The sequence below is a fragment of the Planococcus citri genome, chromosome 3 (genome assembly GCF_950023065.1).
Source record: "Planococcus citri chromosome 3, ihPlaCitr1.1, whole genome shotgun sequence".
Lineage (NCBI taxonomy): Eukaryota > Metazoa > Arthropoda > Insecta > Hemiptera > Pseudococcidae > Planococcus > Planococcus citri.
The window spans coordinates 70127594-70151586 of NC_088679.1; the positions used below are offsets into that span (position 1 = coordinate 70127594).

The 23993-nt window shown below is 33.9% G+C and overlaps 8 protein-coding genes across 14 annotated transcripts; 5 read left to right on the forward strand and 3 right to left on the reverse strand.

Moving 5' to 3' along the window:
• Positions 1-381: 381 nt before the first annotated feature.
• On the reverse strand, positions 382-2310 carry kune (kune-kune). The gene is made up of 4 exons (XM_065354456.1): positions 1781-2310; positions 1585-1707; positions 1353-1505; positions 382-1282 (listed from the first exon to the last, which is right to left on the reverse strand). Exons 1-4 carry the CDS (start codon positions 1914-1916, stop codon positions 1026-1028), a joined length of 669 nt encoding a protein of 222 aa, XP_065210528.1. The 5' UTR covers positions 1917-2310; the 3' UTR covers positions 382-1025.
• Positions 2311-2657: 347 nt separating this feature from the next.
• LOC135838708 (probable pseudouridine-5'-phosphatase) lies at positions 2658-4716 on the forward strand. 3 transcript variants are annotated; one of them, XM_065354449.1, is made up of 5 exons: positions 2658-2828; positions 3120-3421; positions 3488-3706; positions 3773-4005; positions 4082-4716. In XM_065354449.1, exons 2-5 carry the CDS (start codon positions 3358-3360, stop codon positions 4256-4258), a joined length of 693 nt encoding a protein of 230 aa, XP_065210521.1. In that variant the 5' UTR covers positions 2658-2828; positions 3120-3357; the 3' UTR covers positions 4259-4716. The 3 variants fall into 3 exon arrangements, with proteins under 3 accessions (XP_065210521.1, XP_065210519.1, XP_065210520.1); XM_065354447.1 differs by having other exon boundaries at positions 3135-3421; XM_065354448.1 differs by lacking the exon at positions 2658-2828 and having other exon boundaries at positions 3116-3421.
• A 463-nt stretch (positions 4717-5179) lies between these two features.
• On the forward strand, positions 5180-6716 carry LOC135838710 (pseudouridine-5'-phosphatase-like). Of its 2 annotated transcripts, none has more exons than XM_065354450.1 (6): positions 5180-5335; positions 5402-5550; positions 5647-5738; positions 5802-6020; positions 6097-6329; positions 6406-6716. In XM_065354450.1, exons 3-6 carry the CDS (start codon positions 5684-5686, stop codon positions 6580-6582), a joined length of 684 nt encoding a protein of 227 aa, XP_065210522.1. In that variant the 5' UTR covers positions 5180-5335; positions 5402-5550; positions 5647-5683; the 3' UTR covers positions 6583-6716. The 2 variants fall into 2 exon arrangements, with proteins under 2 accessions (XP_065210522.1, XP_065210523.1); XM_065354451.1 differs by having other exon boundaries at positions 5402-5539.
• A 303-nt stretch (positions 6717-7019) lies between these two features.
• Positions 7020-7941, forward strand: Mesh1 (Metazoan SpoT homolog-1). The gene is made up of 3 exons (XM_065354457.1): positions 7020-7277; positions 7338-7537; positions 7618-7941. Exons 1-3 carry the CDS (start codon positions 7142-7144, stop codon positions 7840-7842), a joined length of 561 nt encoding a protein of 186 aa, XP_065210529.1. The 5' UTR covers positions 7020-7141; the 3' UTR covers positions 7843-7941.
• A 2177-nt stretch (positions 7942-10118) lies between these two features.
• Positions 10119-15257, reverse strand: LOC135838714 (uncharacterized). 4 transcript variants are annotated; one of them, XM_065354461.1, is made up of 12 exons: positions 15050-15253; positions 13982-14090; positions 13627-13829; positions 13278-13529; positions 13155-13199; positions 12808-13027; positions 12659-12738; positions 12415-12570; positions 12070-12331; positions 11806-11933; positions 11508-11723; positions 10119-11417 (listed from the first exon to the last, which is right to left on the reverse strand). In XM_065354461.1, the coding sequence occupies exons 1-11, from the start codon at positions 15068-15070 to the stop codon at positions 11508-11510; spliced, it is 1692 nt and encodes a 563-aa protein (XP_065210533.1). In that variant the 5' UTR covers positions 15071-15253; the 3' UTR covers positions 10119-11417. The 4 variants fall into 4 exon arrangements, with proteins under 4 accessions (XP_065210533.1, XP_065210532.1, XP_065210530.1 ...); XM_065354460.1 differs by having other exon boundaries at positions 12659-12732; positions 13155-13529; positions 15050-15257; XM_065354458.1 differs by having other exon boundaries at positions 13155-13529; positions 15050-15254.
• A 974-nt stretch (positions 15258-16231) lies between these two features.
• Positions 16232-20414, forward strand: mRNA-cap (mRNA-capping-enzyme). Its single transcript, XM_065354463.1, has 2 exons — positions 16232-16433; positions 18150-20414. Exon 2 carries the CDS (start codon positions 18157-18159, stop codon positions 19921-19923), a length of 1767 nt encoding a protein of 588 aa, XP_065210535.1. The 5' UTR covers positions 16232-16433; positions 18150-18156; the 3' UTR covers positions 19924-20414.
• CHORD (CHORD-like protein) lies at positions 16742-17692 on the forward strand. The gene has a single exon (XM_065357277.1). The coding sequence runs from the start codon at positions 16742-16744 to the stop codon at positions 17690-17692; it is 951 nt and encodes a 316-aa protein (XP_065213349.1).
• A 544-nt stretch (positions 20415-20958) lies between the features above and the next one.
• On the reverse strand, positions 20959-23757 carry LOC135838716 (FAST kinase domain-containing protein 4). Its single transcript, XM_065354464.1, has 11 exons — positions 23537-23757; positions 23120-23449; positions 22840-23049; positions 22611-22760; positions 22417-22531; positions 22203-22333; positions 21958-22111; positions 21794-21871; positions 21566-21727; positions 21359-21431; positions 20959-21267 (listed from the first exon to the last, which is right to left on the reverse strand). The coding sequence occupies exons 2-11, from the start codon at positions 23414-23416 to the stop codon at positions 21057-21059; spliced, it is 1581 nt and encodes a 526-aa protein (XP_065210536.1). The 5' UTR covers positions 23417-23449; positions 23537-23757; the 3' UTR covers positions 20959-21056.
• Between the last annotated feature and the right edge of the window lie 236 nt (positions 23758-23993).

The window sequence follows — 23993 nt, forward strand, 5'->3', positions numbered from 1 at the left end:
ATTAGGTACTTGCTTACATTCAGTAGCCAAAACGTGTACGTTTGAAGCGATGTACGTGCACTTGAACCAGTTTTGTACTCGAGTAAAATCTGCGGGACAAAGTTAAAAGTGTTCGTTGTAATATTCTGAATGTTTAGATTACAAATCCATAATTTCGCTGTTTTTTTTTTCTTCTGACAGATTCGATTCGTGTTACTATGTAGTAAAATCGGTAAACAAATTTTTTATTCGTCCATTCTACGTGAAGGGAGAGTCAGAGTTTGAAATATTCCTTCATTCTGTAGAAGTAAACAGGCTAATATTCTAAATTAAATATAGGTTCAATTGATTTTCTCAGACGAAATGTTGGCAAAAAAATACGTTTTAAATAAAATATTACAATTCAGTGTTGGCAAACATTTTTATTATTAGAAAAATTTTAATAAAAAAAATGATTTAAATTAATAAATTTTCGATTTTCATTCACGATATTACAAAAAAAATTGTTGGAAAAATGAAAAATAAAGTAGCTCGAGCTAAGGTGTGTAAAAATTATACATTATATTAAAATTCTCAGTGGAGTAAAAGAAAAAATCAGATCAACTGAAACGAAATCAAAGGCGAACTTATGAGATTAAATTAAAAATAGTCATGCAAATGAACTTATCACGATCATCGGACGGATATGAATAACGTGAAGAATACTAGCAGCCGTTTTTTCATAAATTAATAAATAAAATAATTTCACAAGTTTGAATTATAAAACGTAATTCAACATTGAAATGGAAAACTTCGTACATTCGAATCGAGTGTACACGTTGAAATTCCTCTTAGTAAAAAAACAGATCATAGAAATGAAAATAAGGCACAACTTAAGAAATAGAATTAAAAATAATAATACAAATGGACTTATCACGAACACTGGACGGGTATAAATTACGTGAAGAATACTTGAGTCGTTTTTAAAAAAATTACAAAAAATACATAGTGAGAATTTCAGTATAAAAAAAAAAAAATCAGTCCAAAATTCATTATAGAGACGTTAACTAGATGTTGGTGTGTCCACCATAAGCTGTTCGTTCACTCATAACATAATCCGAGGGATCTTGCCGAAATCTTCTATGTTTAATCGAATGTTTACGTGATTCGACCAAAAATAAGACACCGCCGATGTAAGCAGCAACAGTTCCAATCACAGCGATCCAATACGAGTATCCCATATTGTTATGCTCCCAGTTAGGCATCCAGTATCTGGCATCTCCGTAAGCTCCAAATATAATTACAGCTACTGATCCAGATAAAGCTACCAAAAAAGGTGGAAATTAATAATCGGAAATTAATTGAAAATGTCTCACTCGTCAATAAAAATCTACCTGCTGTAAACATCGATCCACCTAAGGTTGCTAAAAGACATACGAAGTTTTCTGCATCTCTGCTCGTGCATAAATACACTAGAGTCAATAAACCAGCGATTAGGGTTAGAATGAAAGTTATCGTGAAGAAAAATTGAACAGCGATGAAAAATCCTGCGGAAAAAATATCATCTTTAGTAATCGAGAAACAATGGTATGGTATACGAACAAGATTCAATTTCTAATATCATACCAGGTAACAAGAATTCGTGAATAATGTAGTATTCTTCTTCATAAACCCACCAGCATCCAGCAAAATGAGTATCATACCAATGTCTTTGATCTTCGAAATCTTTGAAACACACGATCCATAATCCTGCACAAACACATGAATGTTGTAGTGTTGGAAAATCACATTACCTTATAATCGAACAAGTTGAACTACTCACCAATACTTTCAAACTTTGGTTTTTCCAATTCGCCATCAGTTACAAGCCATGAAGAGGTGACAAAAGCTAGGAGAATGAATAAAATTGCAACAGCAGCGAAGCCGAGAGCTGTTAATCCGAGACGTGTTTTTATCATCTTAATTACTGAGTATTACGTGATTGAATTTAATGAAGATTTACGAATTCATTTCACGAGTTGGAGAGTGTTTTACTTGGAGAAACGTCGTCAAATCTTGATGTTTATTTTGGAAAACATAACCAAAAAACGCCCTACCGAATACCGATGATATGACACACAACAAACACAGCCGAATAGTACACTTTACCGGAGCGGTTGAATTATTTCGTATGAAGCCTTTTATGATTAGTTTCGCGGTTGGAATAAATGTTTAATTAATTATGATTATTCGAATGATAATTTCATAAAATAACACAAATTCCTCACGAGTTGAAACGAAAAATTCCAGTATTTTTCTTTTTCTATCAACATCCAGGGTGTGACAATAATGAAGCGCTATTTTTACTTTTTTGCACGATTTATTGATGATGTGGTGAAAATACTGAAGATGAACATCTTCAGTGACGATCTAATTGATCTCGAATAATGAATTTTTAGAAGCTATCGAACTCAAAATTAAAACTGCATAAAGAAAGTTGAATAAATCAATCAATATCTGCCTTTACTCAACATCGAAAAACGATTTCCGAGAAAAACGCGATGAGATGAGAATCATCAACATTCTCATCTTTCATCGACATCATAAAATAGATCCTACAAATTGTTCAAAATAACGTTTTCAAAGTAAACAACAGAATTTTAAGCAGTGCTGCCATCTTTGATAAGCTTTTTGAAAACATCTCAAAAATTGATAAGTTTTTTTTCATTTTTTGGAAAAATTTGAATGAATTATTTTTGCAAATCTCCGAATTATGTTGAAAATTTGAAAATAATTTCAAAGAAGAATCGGAAATTCGTGCTATAATCTTAAAATACTGATCGAATCATTATTGATCACTTATCGTTGAATGCCATCATCGATAAATGAAAGTAAGTACTTTGAATTCAGGTTGTTTTTGAGACATATTTTTTCAATGAAAGAACATTATTAAACCTAAGTCGAAACAATCTCAAGAATAAACTTTACTTTAGTTTTTGCGTCGTTTTAAAAAAATTATGTACTATAGTCAAGTCTAATCACTTCTGATATGTAATTCTAATTCCGGAAATTTTATGTTTCGACACTTCTACGTCAATGAAGTATCTAATGAGTTTTCAACAAAACAGTTTCAAGTTGATATAAATTCTCTTTCACAGCGTTAGTAATCATTATTTACACAGTGACGTCGGTTACAGACTTGAGCATTCGGCGGTCAATAATAGAATAGAAATCGGCACCTGTTCAGTATTTTGAGTTGATCGGCTCTGTACGCATCGTTTCATCTCGATCTTTCGGCACCTATTTTTAGATAGACAAATTTTCCGTTTGGGCGATTTCTGCTATTGAACTTGCGGCTTCATCACAATTTGCATTACCGAGTGTTTATAATTTCAAAGCAGTATCTGGAATCATTGTGCCATGGCCAGTTCACAATTTAAACCTGTAAAATATGTCATTTTCGATATGGATGGTCTTCTTCTAAGTAAGTATGATCTACTTCATGTGAATATTTCATCACTAGTTTCTGTATCGTATTTATAATTCGCAGATACGGAGAAAATCTATTTCGATACATTTAAGAAAGTTTTATCCAGATATGGGAAAACGTACACCGAAGATATGAGAGTAAAAGTAATGGGCACAGTTCCGCGAGATACGTATTCTATCTTCATCAAAGAATACGAATTACCAGTCGAGCTTGATAATTTTTATAAAGAAATATCTTCGGAGCTTATTCAAGTTATGGATAAAGCCGATCTTATGCCAGGTATTGTGATATTTCCTTGAAATCTAATCAGTCAAGTACTCGATGTAATTGTAAGTTTTATTTCAGGCGTAGAACGATTACTCAACCACTTGAAGTCGAATAATATTCCCATCGCTGTAGGTACGAGCAGCAGTCAAGAAGCTTTTGATGTGAAGACTAAAAACCATGCTGAAATTTTTAAATTATTTCATCATATCGTCGTTGGAAGTTCGGATCCAGAAGTAAAACAAGGAAAGCCGGCTCCCGATGTATTTCTAGTGTGTGCTTCTAGATTCCCTGAGAAGCCGGCTCCTTCCGAAGTAATAATTGCTTTTTATTTCGAATTTCAATCTACCTCTTAGTGTGTAATAACTTCATTCGCTTGTTGTTTTACAGTGTTTGGTTTTTGAAGATGCTCCGAATGGAGTCCAGGCTGCGATTTCTGCTGGGATGCAGTGTGTCATGGTACCTGATTCTGTGGTACCAGAAGAAAAGCGTAAATTAGCAACCAGAGTGATTGATTCTTTGCTTGACTTTAAACCAGAAGAATTCGGTTTGCCGAAATTCAGTTAAAAAAATTATCTTCGTGCCTGTGCCTGAAAAACTCCAAATTCTGATATTACCTATCATATAGTTTAATAATGATGAATCCTGATATCTAAATACGTATTTTGTAAATTTACAGTATTTTGGCGAATGATGGAATGTTAGTATTATTTAATTAATTCATTTATGAGATTTTTCTTTGTTTTTTTAAGTTCTAGTCTACCATTTTAACCTATCTAGTCGTCACGGATAACGAATGCTAACTAATCATGAATAAGAAATGATTGTCAATTTGTTTCGCAGTATTGTTGATTTGTCAAAGTAATTTAATATGCAAAAAGGATATTTAATAAACATTGTTTTGAAAATGCTTTAAATTTTAAATATATTTGTTAAAATATTCCATAAAATAATGTTATGTAATCAATTTGATTGATGTTTGTTGCATTTTTCAAAGATGTATTAAATACTTCGAGGTACTTGAATTTAATTTTTGATTTTACGTGATGGAAACTTTAAATTTTACAGCTTCTATTCTAATGAATCGAATGGAGAATTTAAAGACGATTTGATCGTCGTTTATCCTACCATTTTTATTTTTTCATTTTCTCTAGGTAAACAGTATTTAATTTTTCAAAATGATGCAACTTCAGTCTTCAAATCATAATCATACATCATCAATAATCAAAAAAAGGCTTACAAAAGTTCGCCTCGAAAAAAAATGCTTCATTCAATTTCATTGTTGCCAAGAAAAATAATGTTAATATCATTTGGCTGAACTTCAGAATTTCCACTTCCACCCTCTATTAATTTAAAATTCTACCAAGTAATTGAAGATGATGGAAAATTTTAAAATAAATCAATTATGCGATAAACACTAATCAATTACAAACTTCAAAGGATTGCCTTTTCAATTTTGAAACGTAAAGAAGAGAAAACGTAGTGGTGCAGGGTGGTTGCAATGAAATGGAAAACAAGAATTGATAAAACAAACCCACTGATAAGTTGGAAAACTTCAACCCTTTCCAATTAGGGAAGCCGGTTTTGGAAATTGGAAACGTATTTTCATGAACGTTTGAATGGAAATTTCCCTAAATATGTGATGTAAGTTTAAAAATAATTTCTTCTAATTATCCTTAATCGTTTCTCTTAAAGATTCACTTTCCACAGGTCATTTCATTCTTTTAATTTGGACAATCTCTGAAGTGATTACGACATCGGTGATTCAGATTATGCGTTATAATATCTGAAAATGACAGCGTATACTGGTAATCTTTCCATTGAGAAATTTACGCCGAATTTTCCTCAGTATGTTGAAGGTAGTTTTCAATTTGCTATCGTATTTTAATCTCTATGCGAGTTGATTTTTTCTGCCCAGTGAATCCTAAGATTTTTGATTTTTTTCTGTTTTATAGTTGACTACATACGTTTTGAATAATTGAATTTTGCAGAATGACTTACGAACCTGTGAAATATGTTATTTTTGACATGGATGGTTTACTCCTTAGTAAGTTACTCAATAATATTCGCATTAATTTAGATACTATTTAATCGAACTTTCTTCCAACAGACAGCGAACATATTTTTCGTGACGTTCTTCGGAAAATTCTAACGCGATATGGGAAATCGTATGATAATGAAATTACCCTGAAAACTCTGGGCATGGTACCTCAAGAATCATATGCAACTTTCATCAAAGAATACAAATTGCCCACTACTTTGAGCCAGTTCTTCGAAGAAATAAGGACAGAATTATTGCCTGCTTTACAATACGCTGAATTCCTACCAGGTGTGAATTCTACCAGTTTTTTAATAAATTTTGTATATATTCTGCTCAACTCATACATATAATTTTATCGTTGTAGGTGTGGAAAGGCTGGTAAATCATTTAAAAAGTAACAATATACCTATAGCCATCGCCACAAGTAGTGGAAAAGAGACATACGAGGAGAAGATTAAAAGACATACTTCTTTTTTTGATAAATTTCACCATATCGTACTCGGAAGTATTGATCCTGACGTAAAAAAAGGTAAACCAGCTCCCGATATTTTCCTAGTTTGTGCTTCGAGATTTCCTGGAAATCCTGCTCCACGAGAGGTGAGGAAGGTCATTTATTTATTTTGAATTAGAAATATTCAAGTATCTGAAATATATTTTTATTGTTTCAATCTAGTGCTTGGTATTCGAAGATGCTCCGAATGGTGTCCAAGCGGCAGTTTCGGCTGGCATGCAAGTTGTCATGGTACCAGATTCGTTAGTACCGCTTGAAAAACGAAAGCTCGCTACCAAAGTGTTAAATTCTCTTTTGGAATTTAAACCAGAAGAATTCGGTTTGCCTAAATTTGATTAATTGTTCTGTTTTACTTCGAAACACCTGTGTTCCAATTTGTCGAATTTGTATATAAATTTCACGTGTATTTTTAAGCTGTACCAAATTCCTATTTGCATTAAATACACGATACGTAAGTATGGTTTTCGTCTTAAGTGAATTTCATTTATTTTCTTCAGGATTAAGATCTTGTATAAGTTTGGTAGGTACTTGAGATTCGATTGAGTGAATAGCTTCTCAAGCTCAAAAAATATACGTATTGATTGAAATTGAGTGATGAAAATATCATCCAACATGAGCAGTCTAATTAGCATTGAAAAAACTGCAGGTAGAACCGGAATTATGTCTGAACATGTTTTAAATTTAAATACATTCTTACAATACGAATACTTCGATACAACGTCAGAACCTAGCACGTGCTACCTATTTCAACTTTTCTCTCCCTACCATTCTGTTCTGTTATCACTCGTACTTATCAGTTTCAGTTGCTACAGCTAAGCATGTACGCAAAAAATTAAAAATCATAATTACGCTACATGCTACATTTATTCGTATAGTTTCGGCGAATTAATCTATAACGATGGTGGATGTGGCGGATATAGAAAACTTTGTGCTAACTACTTGTATCATGAAATGCGTAAATTTTGCTGCCATTAAACATCGACAACAACGAAGAAACGACGCAGAACAAACACCGTATATAAACCACCCAATCGGTAATATGCTAATACATTTTAGAAATAACATTCCAGATCAATAATCTGAGCTATTTTCAGGGGTAGCGTATATACTATCAAATGAAGGAAAAGTCACCGATTTGAACGTCATATTAGCTGCTTTATTACACGATACTGTCGAAGATACAGACACTACTCTCGAAGAAATAAGTCGAGCTTTTGGAGAGTCGATTGCGGATATAGTAGCAGAAGTAACCGATGATAAATCGTTGCCGAAAGAGAGACGGAAAGAGTTACAGGTTAGGGTTTTATTGAACGTAATACAATACCGAAGTACTTATAATTATGTTATTTGTATGATTGAATAAAAATGCTTCAGATTGAACACGCTCCTGGCTGTAGTTACGCAGCGAAACTGGTCAAATTGGCAGATAAGTTGTACAATTTAAGGGATCTAGAAAGACAAACGCCTGTTGGATGGACCGAACAAAGAGTACAAGAGTATTTCAAGTGGGCTAAACAAGTGGTTAACGGTTTGAAAGGAACAAACTCGAAAATTGAAAGTGAATTGGAGAAGTTATTTGCCAAGCATATAATTGATTAATCGTTGAAAAGCTTTTATTGTATCAAAGAGATCTATTATGTCCAACAATAAATATACATAAGCTATTTTTCAAATGAAATATATCTAAGTAACGGAGTATCTGTCAACGTTGGTGCTTTTTTTCTGTAACCGTTTTGGCCCTATTGTAAAATTAGTCGTGACTCTCGAACATTTCGTTTGTTCACGAAAGAATCTTCGAAACCAACACTAGATTGCTATACTTTTGGGCACAATCGATAAATTCAAAAGGCCATTGTTCCTAAAAGCTTCCGTCTATACAAAAAAATAAAGAGAGTAGGTAGTAGGTACTGAAATGACTTTTCTTCATTAGAAATCTGCCAGTAAAAAAAAATTAGAAAGCAATCATCCAGATGAAAGACTTCTATAGAAATATATTCATATCAAGTACATAGGTATCTACGAAACGAATACCAAATATTATATCCGGTGTATATTTCACGGAACGATTTCCAATAATGAAAAAATAATTCAGTATGATTCCCGATATCGATAATATGATGGATCTTAATTGATCGATTGGGCCCAAAATTAGTTTTAAAAAAACCGCTTCGTGTTCTCAACAAAAAAAAATCAATACCCATCTGAAACACCTTTCACTTCTTGACTTGCCCTTATTAAAAAAACCAACTTGGTCAGTAAAACACAATTTCAGATTTTTATCATAATCATATCATAAATCCGCGTTGTACACATTGGAAAAAACACCATTACTAATTTTGGGCCCAATCGTAACATTCAAAAAACCATCACTTCTAAAACACCGGCCTCTTTTCAACAAAAAAATCAATACTGAAACAATATAACTTTCTCTTTGAATTAGAAGACTGAATGATTTCCAATTTTAAAAAGCCATTGTTTCGAGTCAACAATAAGAAAAACGATACCGTAGCAACCTATTAGCAACTTTCACTTGTATTACACCCTCATTTAAGCTAATACGTTTTTTTATCGGAAACTGATCAGTAAAGGAGACATTAATTTGCACACCAGCTTCTTCAAAAAACAAATATACTCGTATACCTAATGCTGTAACAACTTCCACTCCGTATCATAGAAGCAAACTATCGTTTCCTACGTTTTTCAGCTGAAGTTGCTCAATAAAATACATAGTTATTTAAATTTAGTACGTAAGAATCTGCGTTACGAGCCTGAAGGATAATTTTCAACGTACCTACTCGAAAAATACAATTGCTCATGCTTAAAACAGCAATCCGTTTGCTCAATGTATTTTATTGAGCAACTTCGGCTGACGCTGGTGTGCAAATTAATGTGGGTATCTTTACTGAAACGTATTAGGGCAAACTGATGTTTTAGGGATGCGCAATAATTGTATTTTTCGAATAGGCACGTTGGAAATTATGCTTAAGGCTCGTAACGCAGATTCTTGATATACTCGTACCTAATACGTTCTAAATTTACACGTAGGTGTAGGTATATCAAGAATCTGCGTTAGGAGCCTGAAAGGATAATTTTCAACGTACCAATTCGAAAAATACAATTGCTCATCCCTTAATTTATACACGTAGGTATATCAAGAATCTGCGTTAGGAGCCTGATTTTCAACGTACCAATTCGAAAATATACAATTGCTCATCCCTTAATCAGTTTGCCCTAATACGTTTCAGTAAAGATACACATTAATTTGAACACCAGATTCTTCAAAAAACAAATCCAAGCCTATCTACATAATAATACTGAAACAATCAACTTCTATTATTCATATCAAAGAAGCAAAGTATCGTGATGTTCTACGTTTTCCACCTGAAATTGCTCAATAAAATACATAAATTTAGTACATAGGTATATCAAGAATCTGCGTTACGCGCCTGAAGAATAATTTTGAACGTAAGTATATACCTATTCGAAAAATATAATTGCTGATCCCTAAAACATGCTCTGTCTCTCCAAGGAAATCGAGAGTACTGGAACATCAAGAATCTACGTTACACACATGAAGATATTATACATTTTACTAATTTTGAACTTGACTGAAAAAATTCAACATAATCTAAGAGACACTTAACTCGCTATGCCCTATACTTTTTTTTACTGGAAATTGTTCAATAAAATACATGAATTTAGCATCTTACTAATTTTGCTCGCACTTATTTGAAAAATTCAACAACTCATTCCTGAAATATTTTCTCTCTCCTCTAATGAGAAACATCAAGACCTACATTACGCTGCACTTGAAAATTTATCTACGATGTACGTAACGTACTAATATTATAATGGAAATAAAACAAACTACAGTATAACTATTCAACATTTATTCAGTCCCGTCTTAAACATTTCAATTTCGTAACATTTTAACAACGAATTCGTAACATTTTAACAACGAATATTTGTATTTACAAAAAACTTTCACTCTTAAATATAGGTAAACTAATTACGACAAAATGTTCAAATTTCGGATCAAATAGGTGTAAATAATTAGAAATACATGAACCAAACCCGAACATTCAAACATTTAAAAATGAAAAAATCCTCGACGAGATAATTTTGAAATTTTTCAGTCTGTTACATTATATATGAAAATTTTAATAGGATAAATTTGAAAAATACAAAAAAGAATTTTGAAATATTATTCATGAACATCAAAAAAGCAATTAAAAAAAAAACATGGAAATTTACAAATTTACAAAATACGTTCCAAAATAGCAATTAAAACTTAAACGGAAAATTTTAGGTATTTCTAAGAGGATGGAAAGTTTCATGATTCAATTAAACCAAACTGATCCAAAATTAAAGTGAAAGGGCAAATTTATTTGGAGATTTTCTGGAACGAAAGCAAAAGTGAAATCAACGATTTTCAGGAGTATGGAAATCGTAACGATTAATGGGAAAGTTTTACGAGATTTGAGAGGAAACGGAAATTTTACGATAAAATAAAGACTGAAAAAAGCAACTATTTTAGTGAAGCCTTAGGGGGAAAAAAGAAAAAAACGCCAGAAATTAATCGAAGAAAAAAACGAAAACGCCAAACATTAATTTCCGAATAAATCAAAGACCCAAAACTTTTTTCAAACACCTCATACACGAAATATTAGACGAAGACCCGAAAAATGCAATCAAATAATTTAATAAAGAGCAAAATAAGTTAACAACGATGCGTACCAGTGTATAAGTAACAGAAAATAAAGCTATAAAAGATAAGACAGGCTGCAAGTAAACGTAAAGAATGGGAGTAAGTATATTACTAAAAACTGAGCACAAACGGAGTACTAACTTAAAAATTAACATCCTATTCTAATTAGTTTTAAAAACTCATAAAAAACCATTATCCGTTTAACCGCCCGTAAGTATAATTGCTATTTTAAAAACGCCTAAAAATCTAATAAAAGTAATCTCGTGTACTTCTTTTAGAGTAACTGGTACTACATAAATAACTTAAATAAAAACAAACTCTTCCCCGAAGAAAAAATAAAAACTAAACTAAATAAAAAAATGAAAAATCTTAAAATTTAAATCAAAAAACACATCTTTAATAAACGATGATGGTATGTACAAGTTATACATAGAAAAAGAGTTCTTTTCGAAATCACGTCTTAATCCTGCAAACATATAGAAAGAAAACAAAACTAATTAATTAATCGAACATCGCAAAACACCAAATTACACACGTATAATAAGTAGGTACTTACTCAATGAGAAGAAACTGCAATTGAATTAGTCAACGCAGCATGTTTCGACGAGTTTCTCATAAGCGGTTTATGAGTTCGAGTAGAAGAATGGTGGTGTAATTTCCAACACTTGGTGCAGAAATAACGGAAACATCCATTCTCGCGACAAAAATACGGTCCGACTTGGATCGAGCATAAACTGCAAGGCGAATCTTCCAAATAAGGGTCAATTTGCACCTGTAGAAACACAAACAAATCGTAAGTATAACATGGAAAAACGTAAGTATATAAATTACAAATTAAATTCTAGGTACGTTACCTTCTTCGTGAATTTAGACGTCTTAATATCTACAAACGCAGCACCAACGGCTTTAGCGTACGATTGATCGTTGTTAAACGTTACACGAGCTGATCCAATGGGATATTTGTTCTTATCAGTATCAATTCCTGTAAAAAATAAAACAAAATTACATTAAAATCGGTAAATTAGGGGACAAATCATAACAGTAATTAAGGAGAAAATATGCAACCAATGAAACGTTATAGGTAAACATGCAAGGTATAAAAACGCAACCAAACTTACCAGCATAAAGCACACCGCCGAATAAATCGTCCATTACGCGAAATAAACCTTCTGCGTTCATCATACCGTGTAAAGCTCCTACAAATACGGTCTTTTGAGGTTCCAGCTTCTGGAAAATCTTCACAGAGTAATTGCTGTCGTTAATGGACCACGGAATAACTTGAACTTCCTTAGGTCGCGATCTACGTGACGGTATCTTGTAGTAAAAACTACCTTCGTTTTCGTCTATTCCTTCGCGACAGGATTCTAACAGCAATTTCACCTGAAAAAAATAAACATCGAATTAATTAAAACAATTCACACGTTGAAAACATTTTTATAAAATAAATAACTAGAAAAACTTACTTGCATCTCGTTCTCAAAAATAATATAAGCGTATCCTTTAGGCTGAGCGATAGCCTGCTCTTTTCCGGGCCATTCTACCTTAACGTTACCGAATTGACGAAACGAACAAATCAGCATTTCCTCCGTTATATCCCAAGGTAAGCCACCGAGAAATACCTGTAAAACAATAGAAAAATTAATTAATCAAACGATCGATACAAATAAAACACATGCAAAATATAAATCTAAATAAATCAATACGTACTTTACTTGAATAAGGTCCCATATACGAACGATTCGGCAATGTACCACACCACGTAAATTGAGCTTCAGCATGGCCTGAAACTGAACAAAAATTAGTCAAATTTCTATCAAATAATTCAGGTAAGTGATTAACTTTCAAAGAAAACTTACCGGCGGCGGTACGATGACATCTGGCTTCCATTTCAAGCGCATCGTTAGTCTGTAAAATCCTACTTATGAACTCGTAAGTCTGCATCAATTGAGCGTTCGTCATACCAGACATACATCTGATTACGTGCAAATTCTGAACATTCGCAATTCCTTGTTCCGTCAAAGGCCAAGCGCAGCTGCCGTCTTGTTGATCAGCCGTAGGTGATGCAAAATGCAGGTTCTGAAACCACAAAAATCATACGTTAAAATACACATATACATGCAAAGCTATCGAAATTATAAAGTACACTTTACAATATATAAAATTAATGCAAAATAAACGTTTAATAAATAAAATAGGTACTCACCATCACACCGCTATCTGTACTATGACTACTAGCTTCGGAATTATTCTGTAAATTAAGCAAATTAAGCTTAACTTTAGTAACATCGCAACCAACGTTATTACACCGGCATGGAGAATTACTCACCATGTGATTCGAAATACTTTCAGCGCTGTTGTTACTGCTGGCTTCGGAAATAGGCGAGTCTGATCTGCAGGTCTGAATATTATGAGGAAAGAATCCAATCTCAAAGCCCGAGCTTCCGGTGCTGGCACTGGAATCGCTAAACGGCGGCGATCCATTGTTTCTGTTAAACATCGGGTTCCTCGCTCGCGAGATGTCCAACGTTAATCTGGATGAAGATCGATTATCCGAAGTTTTGGGACTATGGCCACATCTCTGTAAAAGAAAACGTAAGTATTAGTACATCAATAAATAATAAACATCAAACAATAAAGTAAATTAAATCACGATTCGAAATATTAAAAGTACTCACCTCGTGTACGTATCCTTTTCTGTCTGGTTTATCGGAAATACTCATAATGGACGATTCCAAAACTGAATTCTCAACGTTCGTCGAGAAACGCTGATCTCCGGTCAAGTTCATAATCGAGGGAGCTAATTGACGACTTGGGTTAACCAACGAAGTACCTCGAGGAGTACGAAGTCCAAGCAGATCGGAAATATGCATGCTGTCAGCTGAAATAAAAACAATCATACATTAGAATCAACACAAATTTAAAGTACACTTCAATTAGAAAAACATTGAATTAACATTAGAATCAACACAAACAAATTTAAATTACACTTCAATTACAAAATATTCAATTCAATAAAATTTTAGTACTTACCACTAATCGGCGAAGCATCCATATCCGGTGTCTGTAAAATATCCGGGGAATACATCGAATTTGTTCCACCAAGTCCACAAGACTGATCGAACGCATGGGTTAAGTAAGTCTGAAAACAGAGAAACAATTTGATTAATTAAACAACACAAGACACATTAAATAACGAATATAAATTAATATAGATTAAATCGAGTTGAATTAAATCACCTGTCTGTGAAACATGATTAAGTTTTAAGTTGAACGTTAATGCAAAGTATAACAATTTGGACAAGAGATCTTTCTCACTCAAATTTCAAACTACAAATGCAAGCAAGATGTCGGGTTCAAAAATCATTGAACTCGGCTGAAAGTGACGTAAGAGGTCAAAGGAATGTTTTAGAATAAAGAAAAATCACAGACAGCCCCCAAACAAACCAACAAGTTGAATGAGTCACTAGATTCGCAACCACATTTGCGTACCCACCTACGAAACTCAACAACCTGATTGGCTGATAGGGTTAGGCCATCGTGATTCACTTTCAACTAAAGCCTTTCAAACTAGACAATGCGTCCCAAAATGTTGCTTTGCATTAACGTTACGATCTTAAATTCGGATTGGAAAATTATTACGTTAAATTCAGTTTCGAATCGAATTAAAAGCGTTTAAATTTCACTATAGAATTAAATTAAAAGCATTGAATTGAAAGCAGGTTACGTTAAATTAAACTCGAAATTCAAATACGAAAATTCATTAAAATCGAAATAAAATTAGAAAATCATTACGTTAGATTCGGTTCTAAAATCAAAATAAGAGCATTAAATTAAAAGCAAATTACGTAAAATTAAACTCGAAATTCAAATACGAAAATTCACTAAAATCGAAATAAAATTAGAAAATATTACGTTAAATTCGGTTCTAAAATCAAAATAAAAGCATTAAATTAAAAGCAGATTACGTTAAAATAATTTGAAATTAAAATCTAAAAATTAACTAAGTTCAACTTCCAACACCAAAAAAAAAAAATTCCAAAATAGCTAATTACTCGAATTAAAATTATAAAACAAAGCTGTAATTAAATTAAATCTTACCTGATTAGGTGCAGCAGGCATTTTCAAATAATATAAATAACGAAAAAAAATCAACCGAAAATAAAGCGCGCAAATTAATTAAACACAACATTAAACTATACGGGAAGAGTACGAGACCTTGCCTCCGCGAAATCAAAAACACAAATGAGCGCAGAAAAATGTTCCAATTTCTGAAGTGAACGAGGGTTGAACACCCCTCTTCAATTTGATTGGTTCCCCAAAAGATTATCTCCGGGGGTGGGGTTAAAATTTCGAAAGGGTACAATAGACTGGTTTAGGTATAAAATTCCCAGACGCAGGTGGCCGGTGGCAGGTGTTCGGATTTCGAATTCGAGTCGGCATAGCAGCTGGTGAGTAAGCACAGCGGGTGGTAAACGAAATTTCCAATTTTATACAATAGAGCCGCATCTTGATAACAACTTGGAGTATAATAGGGATTATAAAATTGTACCGCGGTGACGAATGCCTTTTGTATTGCTATTTCGCCGCGCCGTGTTCTCTTATCTAAAATTTCAAAATACAAAGGGTTATAAAAATTCAGCGATGTCACGTTTCAAAAATTTTGGCGATCGAAGGTGTTAGATGGGTTATCAATATTATTCATCTTTTAGGCATACAATATAAAGGGATTGCAAATATGAGTCATGTGTTAGATACCTACGTGATTATAATTTTATTCGGCGATGATTCAAAGGAGCGAAGAATAGGACAGGTGATGAGTAATATCTAGTAGGCATTCGATGGATCCTTATCTCATTCTATTATTTGATTTGGTAAAAGGTTTCGGCTGCATAAATGACTGATTGATTATTAGTCATTCAAATGCTCACAAATTCGTCATGTTATGTACGTAGATCTCTATGTATCTAATTCATGTAAAATAATTTAATTTCCAATCCAAATTCAAGTATCAATTACCAATAGGTGAACCAACAAAAATACAATACTTGGCAAAATCCTTCGAAGTTCGATTTACTCTACCCCTTCAAAATACAACAGTATGTGACACATTCAACACGAAGAAATATCAACGAAAGGCAAAGTAATTACCGTAAGAATGATGGTAATTACCCTAAGTACTGATAAAATGAAAATTTTTTTAGGTTTAGTAAATGGGTAACACTGAAATACGATTTTACGATATATTTTTGCGTCGTAATATTGGTACACATGATTTATTGTGATGATTTTTTTTTCCAAAAAAAATTTTCGAAGATAATGGACGTTGATCGATAAAAGTCGAAAGATCTTGATTTAATTCATTTGGAATTATTTAAATTTGGTTTAATTCAAGACGTATCTTCATCGTAGTCATTAATAATTCGATGTCATCAACCCATTAAGACGTCGACCATTTAATGATTCTGAAAAATTGAAACAATCGGTAAGTAGAAGGTTTTGCGATTGTTATGTTCTACAAACTTCTACTACGATCTCTGTACACCTGCAAAATCATCTAAATACGTTCATTCACAACGTTTCGTTTATTACGTTTTACTTAGCCCGATCTATAACTGAATCCTATACACCTGTATTCGCTAAGCTACGATACGTTTACTCATGTGTTTCTTCGTCATTCATTCTGTATCGTAGATCTAGAACTTGACGTGCTGTGTAAATTTAGTTTTAAACAATCCTGTTCGACGTATTATACTTCAATAGCGGACGTTTTTGCTGTTAATTTTCAGAAAAATGGGAGACTCGATTAAAAAATTACTTCATTGTTATAACAAAGGATGTGGTAAAACATTCGATCCCGATGATAATCCCGAAGGTGGTTGTATTTATCACGGCGGCGTGCCTTACTTTCACGATGCCTATAAGGAGTGGACATGTTGTAATAAGAAAACGACAGATTTTACCGAATTTCTAAACATCAAAGGCTGTACTCAAGGTATACATAACGGTAATCGACCGAAAGCGTTAGATAAACCGAAACAAGAATCTAACGCTGATCTCGCCAAACAGATCGAAAACATGCTTACGCCTAGAAACGATAACCGTAAAATTGAACTGGCACGATCATCGATACCTAATGATTTACCACTAGTCCCTATTTCTCCGGAAATCTCGCCTCGTCTTTTGCAACAACTAAACGAATCTACGCAAACTGTACAAATCCAAGTCACCGAAGGTGGACCAATACCTATCGGTACGAGTTGTCAGAACAGCGGATGTACCGTATCTTACGACCAAGGTATCGCCGAAAATTGCGTTCATCATCCTGGTACCGCCATCTTCCACGAAGGGCTCAAGTTCTGGTCTTGCTGTAGAAAAATGACGTCGGATTTCTCTAAATTCTTAGATCAAGTCGGCTGTACTACAGGCAAACACGTATGGTTCAAACAGAAACAAGCTATTCAATGTCGTATCGATTGGCATCAAACCGGAGCATCCGTTGTGATATCAGTTTTCGCTAAAAATTACGATCCTCATAAATCTCAAGTATCTCTATCTCCGACACGTCTCAAAATTAGTATATTTTTTCCTAAAGAATCTGAAGTATTTGAAAAACAATACGATCTATTCGGTGTAATCGACGTTGAAAAAAGTTGCGTATCTATGTTGCCTACTAAAGTTGAAATTAAGTTGACTAAAGCGTACGCAGAAACTTGGCGTGATATTTCAGCTCCATCGAAGTGAGAATTGAAAAGAGTGACTGGTTTGCTAGTTTGAATGCAAGTTGTGCTTGAATAATATTACGAGTTTGACTTTGACCTTTTTTTTCTTTGATTACCTATCGCTGTGAATTTTATTATTCGAAGTATCCTTATTTTTTTTTCTCTTAAGATGAAGTTTAAAATGTAAGGAAGGTGATAATAGATTTTTAATTTCTTTATAGTAAAACATTTTACTGATCAAATGTTTAATTTTTGAAAAAAACATTAAAAAAAATAAAAATACAACTTGTAAAACTAGTGAACTATAAATACAACGATTTTACAATAATCAAAGAGTTATTTATTAATTAATGATTAATTTTTCTTAAAATACAGGTGTTGTTTTCTGCTGAGTTCCTATAAAATCGTACATTGATCGTTTTTATTCGTACGAAAAATACCTCATCAATTCTAGCCTAACGAGTTGCAATTTTTTCTAGGTGAATCATGTCCGATTACGGTAACCGAAGAGGGCCAGGTCCATTACCAGATCGATGGCTGCGCTGTCCTCGTAAAGCGAGCGGTCTAATTGCGGATAAATTCTTGGCGTTTAAGGCTCCTCTAGATGACAGATTCGACGAACAAATACCACCGGCATGGAGATTTCCACCGGCCATGTTATTCGATTGGCTGACTAAGAACAAGCTGAAAATGGGCCTGTGGATCGATCTCACTCGAACAAATCGATTCTACGATCGTAAAGAAATCGAAGACACCGGTTGCAAGTATCTAAAAATCGAATGCCACGGTCACGAAGGCGCTCCTAATGCCGAACAAACTGAATTTTTTATTAAATTTTGTAAAAATTTCATCGCCAAAGATCCGCTATCGGTGATAGGCGTTCATTGTACTCATGGTTTTAACCGTACCGGGTTCTTGATTACTTCTTTTCTAGTTCAAGAGCTAGATTACGCTGCCGAAGGCGCTCTACAGCAATTCGCCAAAGTTCGTCCGCCCGGTATTTACAAAGAAGATTACATCAAAGAGTTATTCAAACGATACGGCGACGAAAGCGAAGCCATTCCGGCACCTCCTCGGCCCGAATGGTGTTTCGATGAAGAAAGCAGCAACGGCGGCGGCGAATCTAGTACGACCAATGGTTCGGAGCCTAAAAATAATAATCGAAAAACCAAGTTTAAAGATAATCCTACGTTCATGGAAGGTATCCCTGGCGTAATAGCAATCACCGATCGTAAAGAAGTTACTAGAATTAGACAAATGGTCCAACGTTTAACCAATTACCCTAACGATGGATTCGTCGGATCGCAACCAGTTTCCATGGATCAAGAAAACATGAAATTCTTAGCTCAAAAACCCTACAGAGTTTCGTGGAAAGCCGACGGTACTCGTTACATGATGTTTATCTGTGGTAGAAACGAAGTGTTTTTCTTGGATCGAGATAACAGCGTTTTCAAAGTAGATAAATTACAGTTCTTTCAACGCGGCTCGAAGCATCATCTCACCAATACCTTACTAGACGGTGAAATGGTCATAGATAAAGATGGCGATAAGTGCTACCCGAGGTATTTAGTCTACGATGTGGTATTCATCAACGGCATGAACGCCGGTAAAGAACCATTCTTTCCTAAACGACTGCGAGATATAGCGAAAGAAATCTGCGATCCGAGAATCGAAGCAATGAAAGATGGTCGTATACGTAGAGAAGAAGAACCATTCAGCGTTAGAGCGAAACCATTTTACGAAATTACTAAAACGTGCGATCTTCTAGGCGAGAAATTTGCCAAACAGTTGGCTCACGAACCCGATGGGCTGATTTTTCAACCTTCCGAAGATCCTTATACCTTCGGCCAGTCGCCCAATGTACTCAAATGGAAACCACTCTCGTTAAATTCCATTGATTTCAGATTGAAAGTATTACCAGAGACTAGAATGGGTTACGCTTATCCTTTCTGCGGCCATCTGTTAACTGCCGATAACGCGAAGTTCGCCGAACTCAGTAAATGCAACAAGAAACTCAAAGCGTTGGATGGTAAAATAATCGAATGCAAGTTGGAGAATAATCAATGGATCTTTATGCGCGAAAGAACCGATAAATCGTTCCCAAATAGCAGACAGACTGCTCAGGCTGTGTTGAATAGTATTAGATTTCCTGTAACCGAAGGTACGTTGTTGGAGTTTATCGAATTACACGGTTTCAAAGATCCTATGCCACCTCCTATGGCTCCTCCGCCTAAACGTATCAAAACCAATTGAACAGGCGATCGTGTACCTATTTGATTTAAAAATAGAAGTTTTATTGTGTTAGTTATTTGTGTACAATATCTCAGCTGTAAATACGTGTAAATAATTTGAGCCATTAGGCCGATATTATTTTTTTAAAGAAAATTTTGTACAGTCGACAATTTATGTCTATTGAATGTACCTACTCTTAAAGAGTTATCGAAGTGAAATTGTGAACATATAACGAAGTGCATACCTAATTTACTTTGAAACGAAAAATAACGTTTCTTTCTGCTGTAATGTTTTATTTGACTTTTTAAATTTTTAGCCAATTTAAAATCGCCTGTTACGCTTCTCTTATTTTAGTTCATCATTTTTTTTTCTGGCACTATATAGTTAAGGATGTATTTTTTTCGATGCAGATGAATTATTTATTTAATACGTACGTATTATTGTGATTTTTTAAGATTGTTGGTAAATATAATTCAATACGATGAAGTCCAATGGACTTTGATTTTGTAAAATTATTGGTTTTATTTTTCAAAATTATTGAAAGAAACGGCTCAATGACAATGAGGATGGTATCATGAAATGAAAAAAAATAGAAAACCGAAAATTAATTGTTTCTTTCATTGAAACATTCTAAAAAAAGAACGTTAGATCATCTGCTTGAATTTTGAAGGGGAAGAACCCATAGATACCTGTCGTTTATGGATTATTGAGAATGAAAGTGTAACACTCGTGACATCTTTTTCAAAAAACCCTAAAAATCGTAACCAAATTTGAATTCAAAATTTTTTCTAACCTGTGAAAAATTTCATTAGGCAAATCGTTTTGAAAATCGTTTTTTGCAACGAACAGTTTCCAAATTCATTCTGCTTGCCTACTTTCGAACAAACCCCTTCCAGCTGATTGATTAGAATTAATTCAACCGCAAAATGATTTCATCACATTTTTATGAAATTCGTGGATTTTCGTTACAGGTACGACTTTGATACACTTGCGTACCTTCCAGCTTAGTTCGTAATATTAAATTTATGGAATTATCAAAAATGAAAGTACAAATACTTAACATTGTCGAACGATTTAATGATCTTGATAAAATCGTAATTGTTTTCTTACATAAAAACAGATTAAAATTAATAAAATCTACATCGTTACACAATTCAACTCCTAGCAATACAATTCTTCAGCTTGTTCTCTAAATACTGAACTCTAGAAAAGAGTTTATCTCGAGGGTTGAAATCATAAAAAGGAATAATCATCACTTTATAATCGGAATTCTCTAATAATCGATGATATAAAGCAGTTTTTCCGTGCGGATCTTCTATACTTCCGCGGCAGACGTCACGGTAATCACGACCCATTACAGCAACTCTGAAAAGTGAATAAAATAACAACGTTGAATTGCGGGTTCATTACATTGCTAATAAATTAAGAATCAGTGATAGTGAAAATAAACAATTACTTTTGGCCTGCTTCTTCAGACCATTTTGATACTTTGATCAACTGAGAGTTGGAGTCCAATCGACCTTCGAAATCTGAACAAAAAATTCAAATTAGGTATCGATAACTTACTAAGATTATAAAACTGTCCAAAAAACAGATTGTTGAAAGTCTACGTCAAAACAAACACAGCTAATGAAGACAAAAGCGTAATAAAATTCAAACAAACCTATAAGAAATCCCATTTCAGTATTTACATCGGTTTTAAAATGCTCGGAAACATCTACGAGATTTGAAAATGAATCTTTTATACAGTTGACGAATGCCTGCTTCTCTTTCGTTCGCATTAACGCAGCATTGTAAATTGTTGACGTTTTGGGTAATAATGGACCTACAAATATTAATCGTAATTAACACTAGAGGAAATAAGATACTTCGATTATTCGATAATATTCACCTTCGTAGCTACTTCCAAGTTGCTGAGCAGCTCCGTTGATGTTTAGTAACTTGATTTTAGTAGCAACGTGATAATCTTCTGTAATAAATGGAATATATTTTCGTAGAATTACACGAAATATTAATACGATGCACGTGTATTGGTAAATTCGAGGGAAACATTACCATTCGAATAAGCCAATTGAGAAATGAATTTCGGATTTAGGACTGATGACAGCAATGTTTCATCGTATTTCTCCAATACCACCAAAGACCACACTACATCCAACCATTCCAGCTGGCTGGCCATTTCGAATTCTTTCAAGGATGGTTTCATTAGCTGGAATACATAGAAATGAAAATAATATCGAGACAGGTCAAAAAATTCGAACGAATTAAATTTCATGGTCTAGTACATAAACGAAAATTACCTGATGAAAACGTGAAAATTTCTCTGGAACATAATGTAAACTGCCTAAAGCTAATAAATAAGAAATATAGTCTTTCATTCGACAAACAGTTGAATGTTCCACCAACCAGTCACACAGACTTTCTAGCAATTCTGAAAACGAAATTTTAGGATCAAACTTTCTGTATAATAAATTACCATACAATACATCTCGTAGAATGAGAAATAAAAATAACCTGCGTCTCTATACTTCAATCTCCCGACACTCGTAGCTATTGAACTGACCAATGCAGGTGTTTTATTTTTGTTCAGTTCAACAGCTATATCTGCGGTAACTTTGGCTAGTAAAACCTACGTAAAAGTTAATAAAGTCAATCAACTTTGTAAAATAAAAAACTCGAATCTGAATCTGAAATGAAATTAATCTTACTTCGTCAGGAAAATTCAACGTGGCGCAAGCAAAAAATACGTCGCTAGCTTGTTTCAAATTTAAGGTTTCCGTTGCTCTACCAATATTGAACGATAATGCTCTCAATAAAGGAGTAGATCTTCTGCCCTTGACGCCTAACGAATTCATTACCTGTACATAGAATTACATGTTTAGTATTCTAATCGAGAAAAGTAATATGCAACGTCGAAATCGAAATATTATTCTTTACTTTGATCATTTGAGGTAGACTAATCGACGTGATGAGTTTGGCAGCCTGTTCCTCAGCAGCAATACCAAGAACGACTGATAAATCACTCAAATCTTGATTACCAGCATTTTGCCCAAGTGCTCTGCATACTCTTGCGTATCTCACATCGCCTTCGAAATCGGCCATCTTTACTTTACCCATACTAGCCCAATCGGCTAACTTCGAAACGATCTGAAAATCAACAAAGTTATCAATAAATCGAAGAATTTGCTAAAAAAATAAATATGTACACTGCAAGAACCTTTAGTGCGACTTTTTTAGAAAGACGATTATCGGCGATTGTAAGCAAAGCGTCAAGATCTGCTGCTTCCGTAATTTTGACTTCGGCCGGAGAAGCATGACGCTTGGTTGTAACTGATAACTCTCGAAGAGAAGCAAATGCAGCAGCGACCATAGTAGAACGATCCTTTTCCGATTCTTCAGTTTTTATAGGTTGCTCGGAAGGCTTGATTTCAGCACCAGGAGCTGTAGAACTCGCAACGCTATGGGGGTACTTGGTGATTTTTATAGCTCGACGAAGACTTGTCCATCGTAACATTGTAAATGAAGTGGAACTATACAGAAACTTGGCCTATAAAGCGAAAACGATGGTGTAAAAATAAGCAATTCTATGATAAACTTATCTGTAAAGAAACACTCGTGTGAAGATCAAACTTACTCAACGAAATGGTGCTTTGAATTGATTGAATTGGAAAGATGAAATATAGTTACATTTTACCTGTTTCTGAACAGAAATTAACTACTGCGCCGGGTTGAATTTATAATTTTGACATTGCTAATTTCGAATCGATTTGATCAGAATCAGAAAATCGTGCTGAATTTTTATCACAAATTTATTTCGTTTGAAGATGTAGGACAAGTGGAGGAGAGAAGGGATGTATACCATACCGGTTGGGTGTTGGGTAAGGTAATTTACACAATCAGCTGGAATATTTTTAATGGAGAGGTGCTGGTTGATGGCTTGTCGTTTGATCGCATGGATATTGATTATTGAATGATTAATAAACGGATGATTTAATTTCAATACACTCCAATCGCAAGATGAACTGAGGTACTGAGAAGACAATATCTCTTGAAAACTGGGATTGTGGGCGAAGGGCGATTGATCTTCAAAT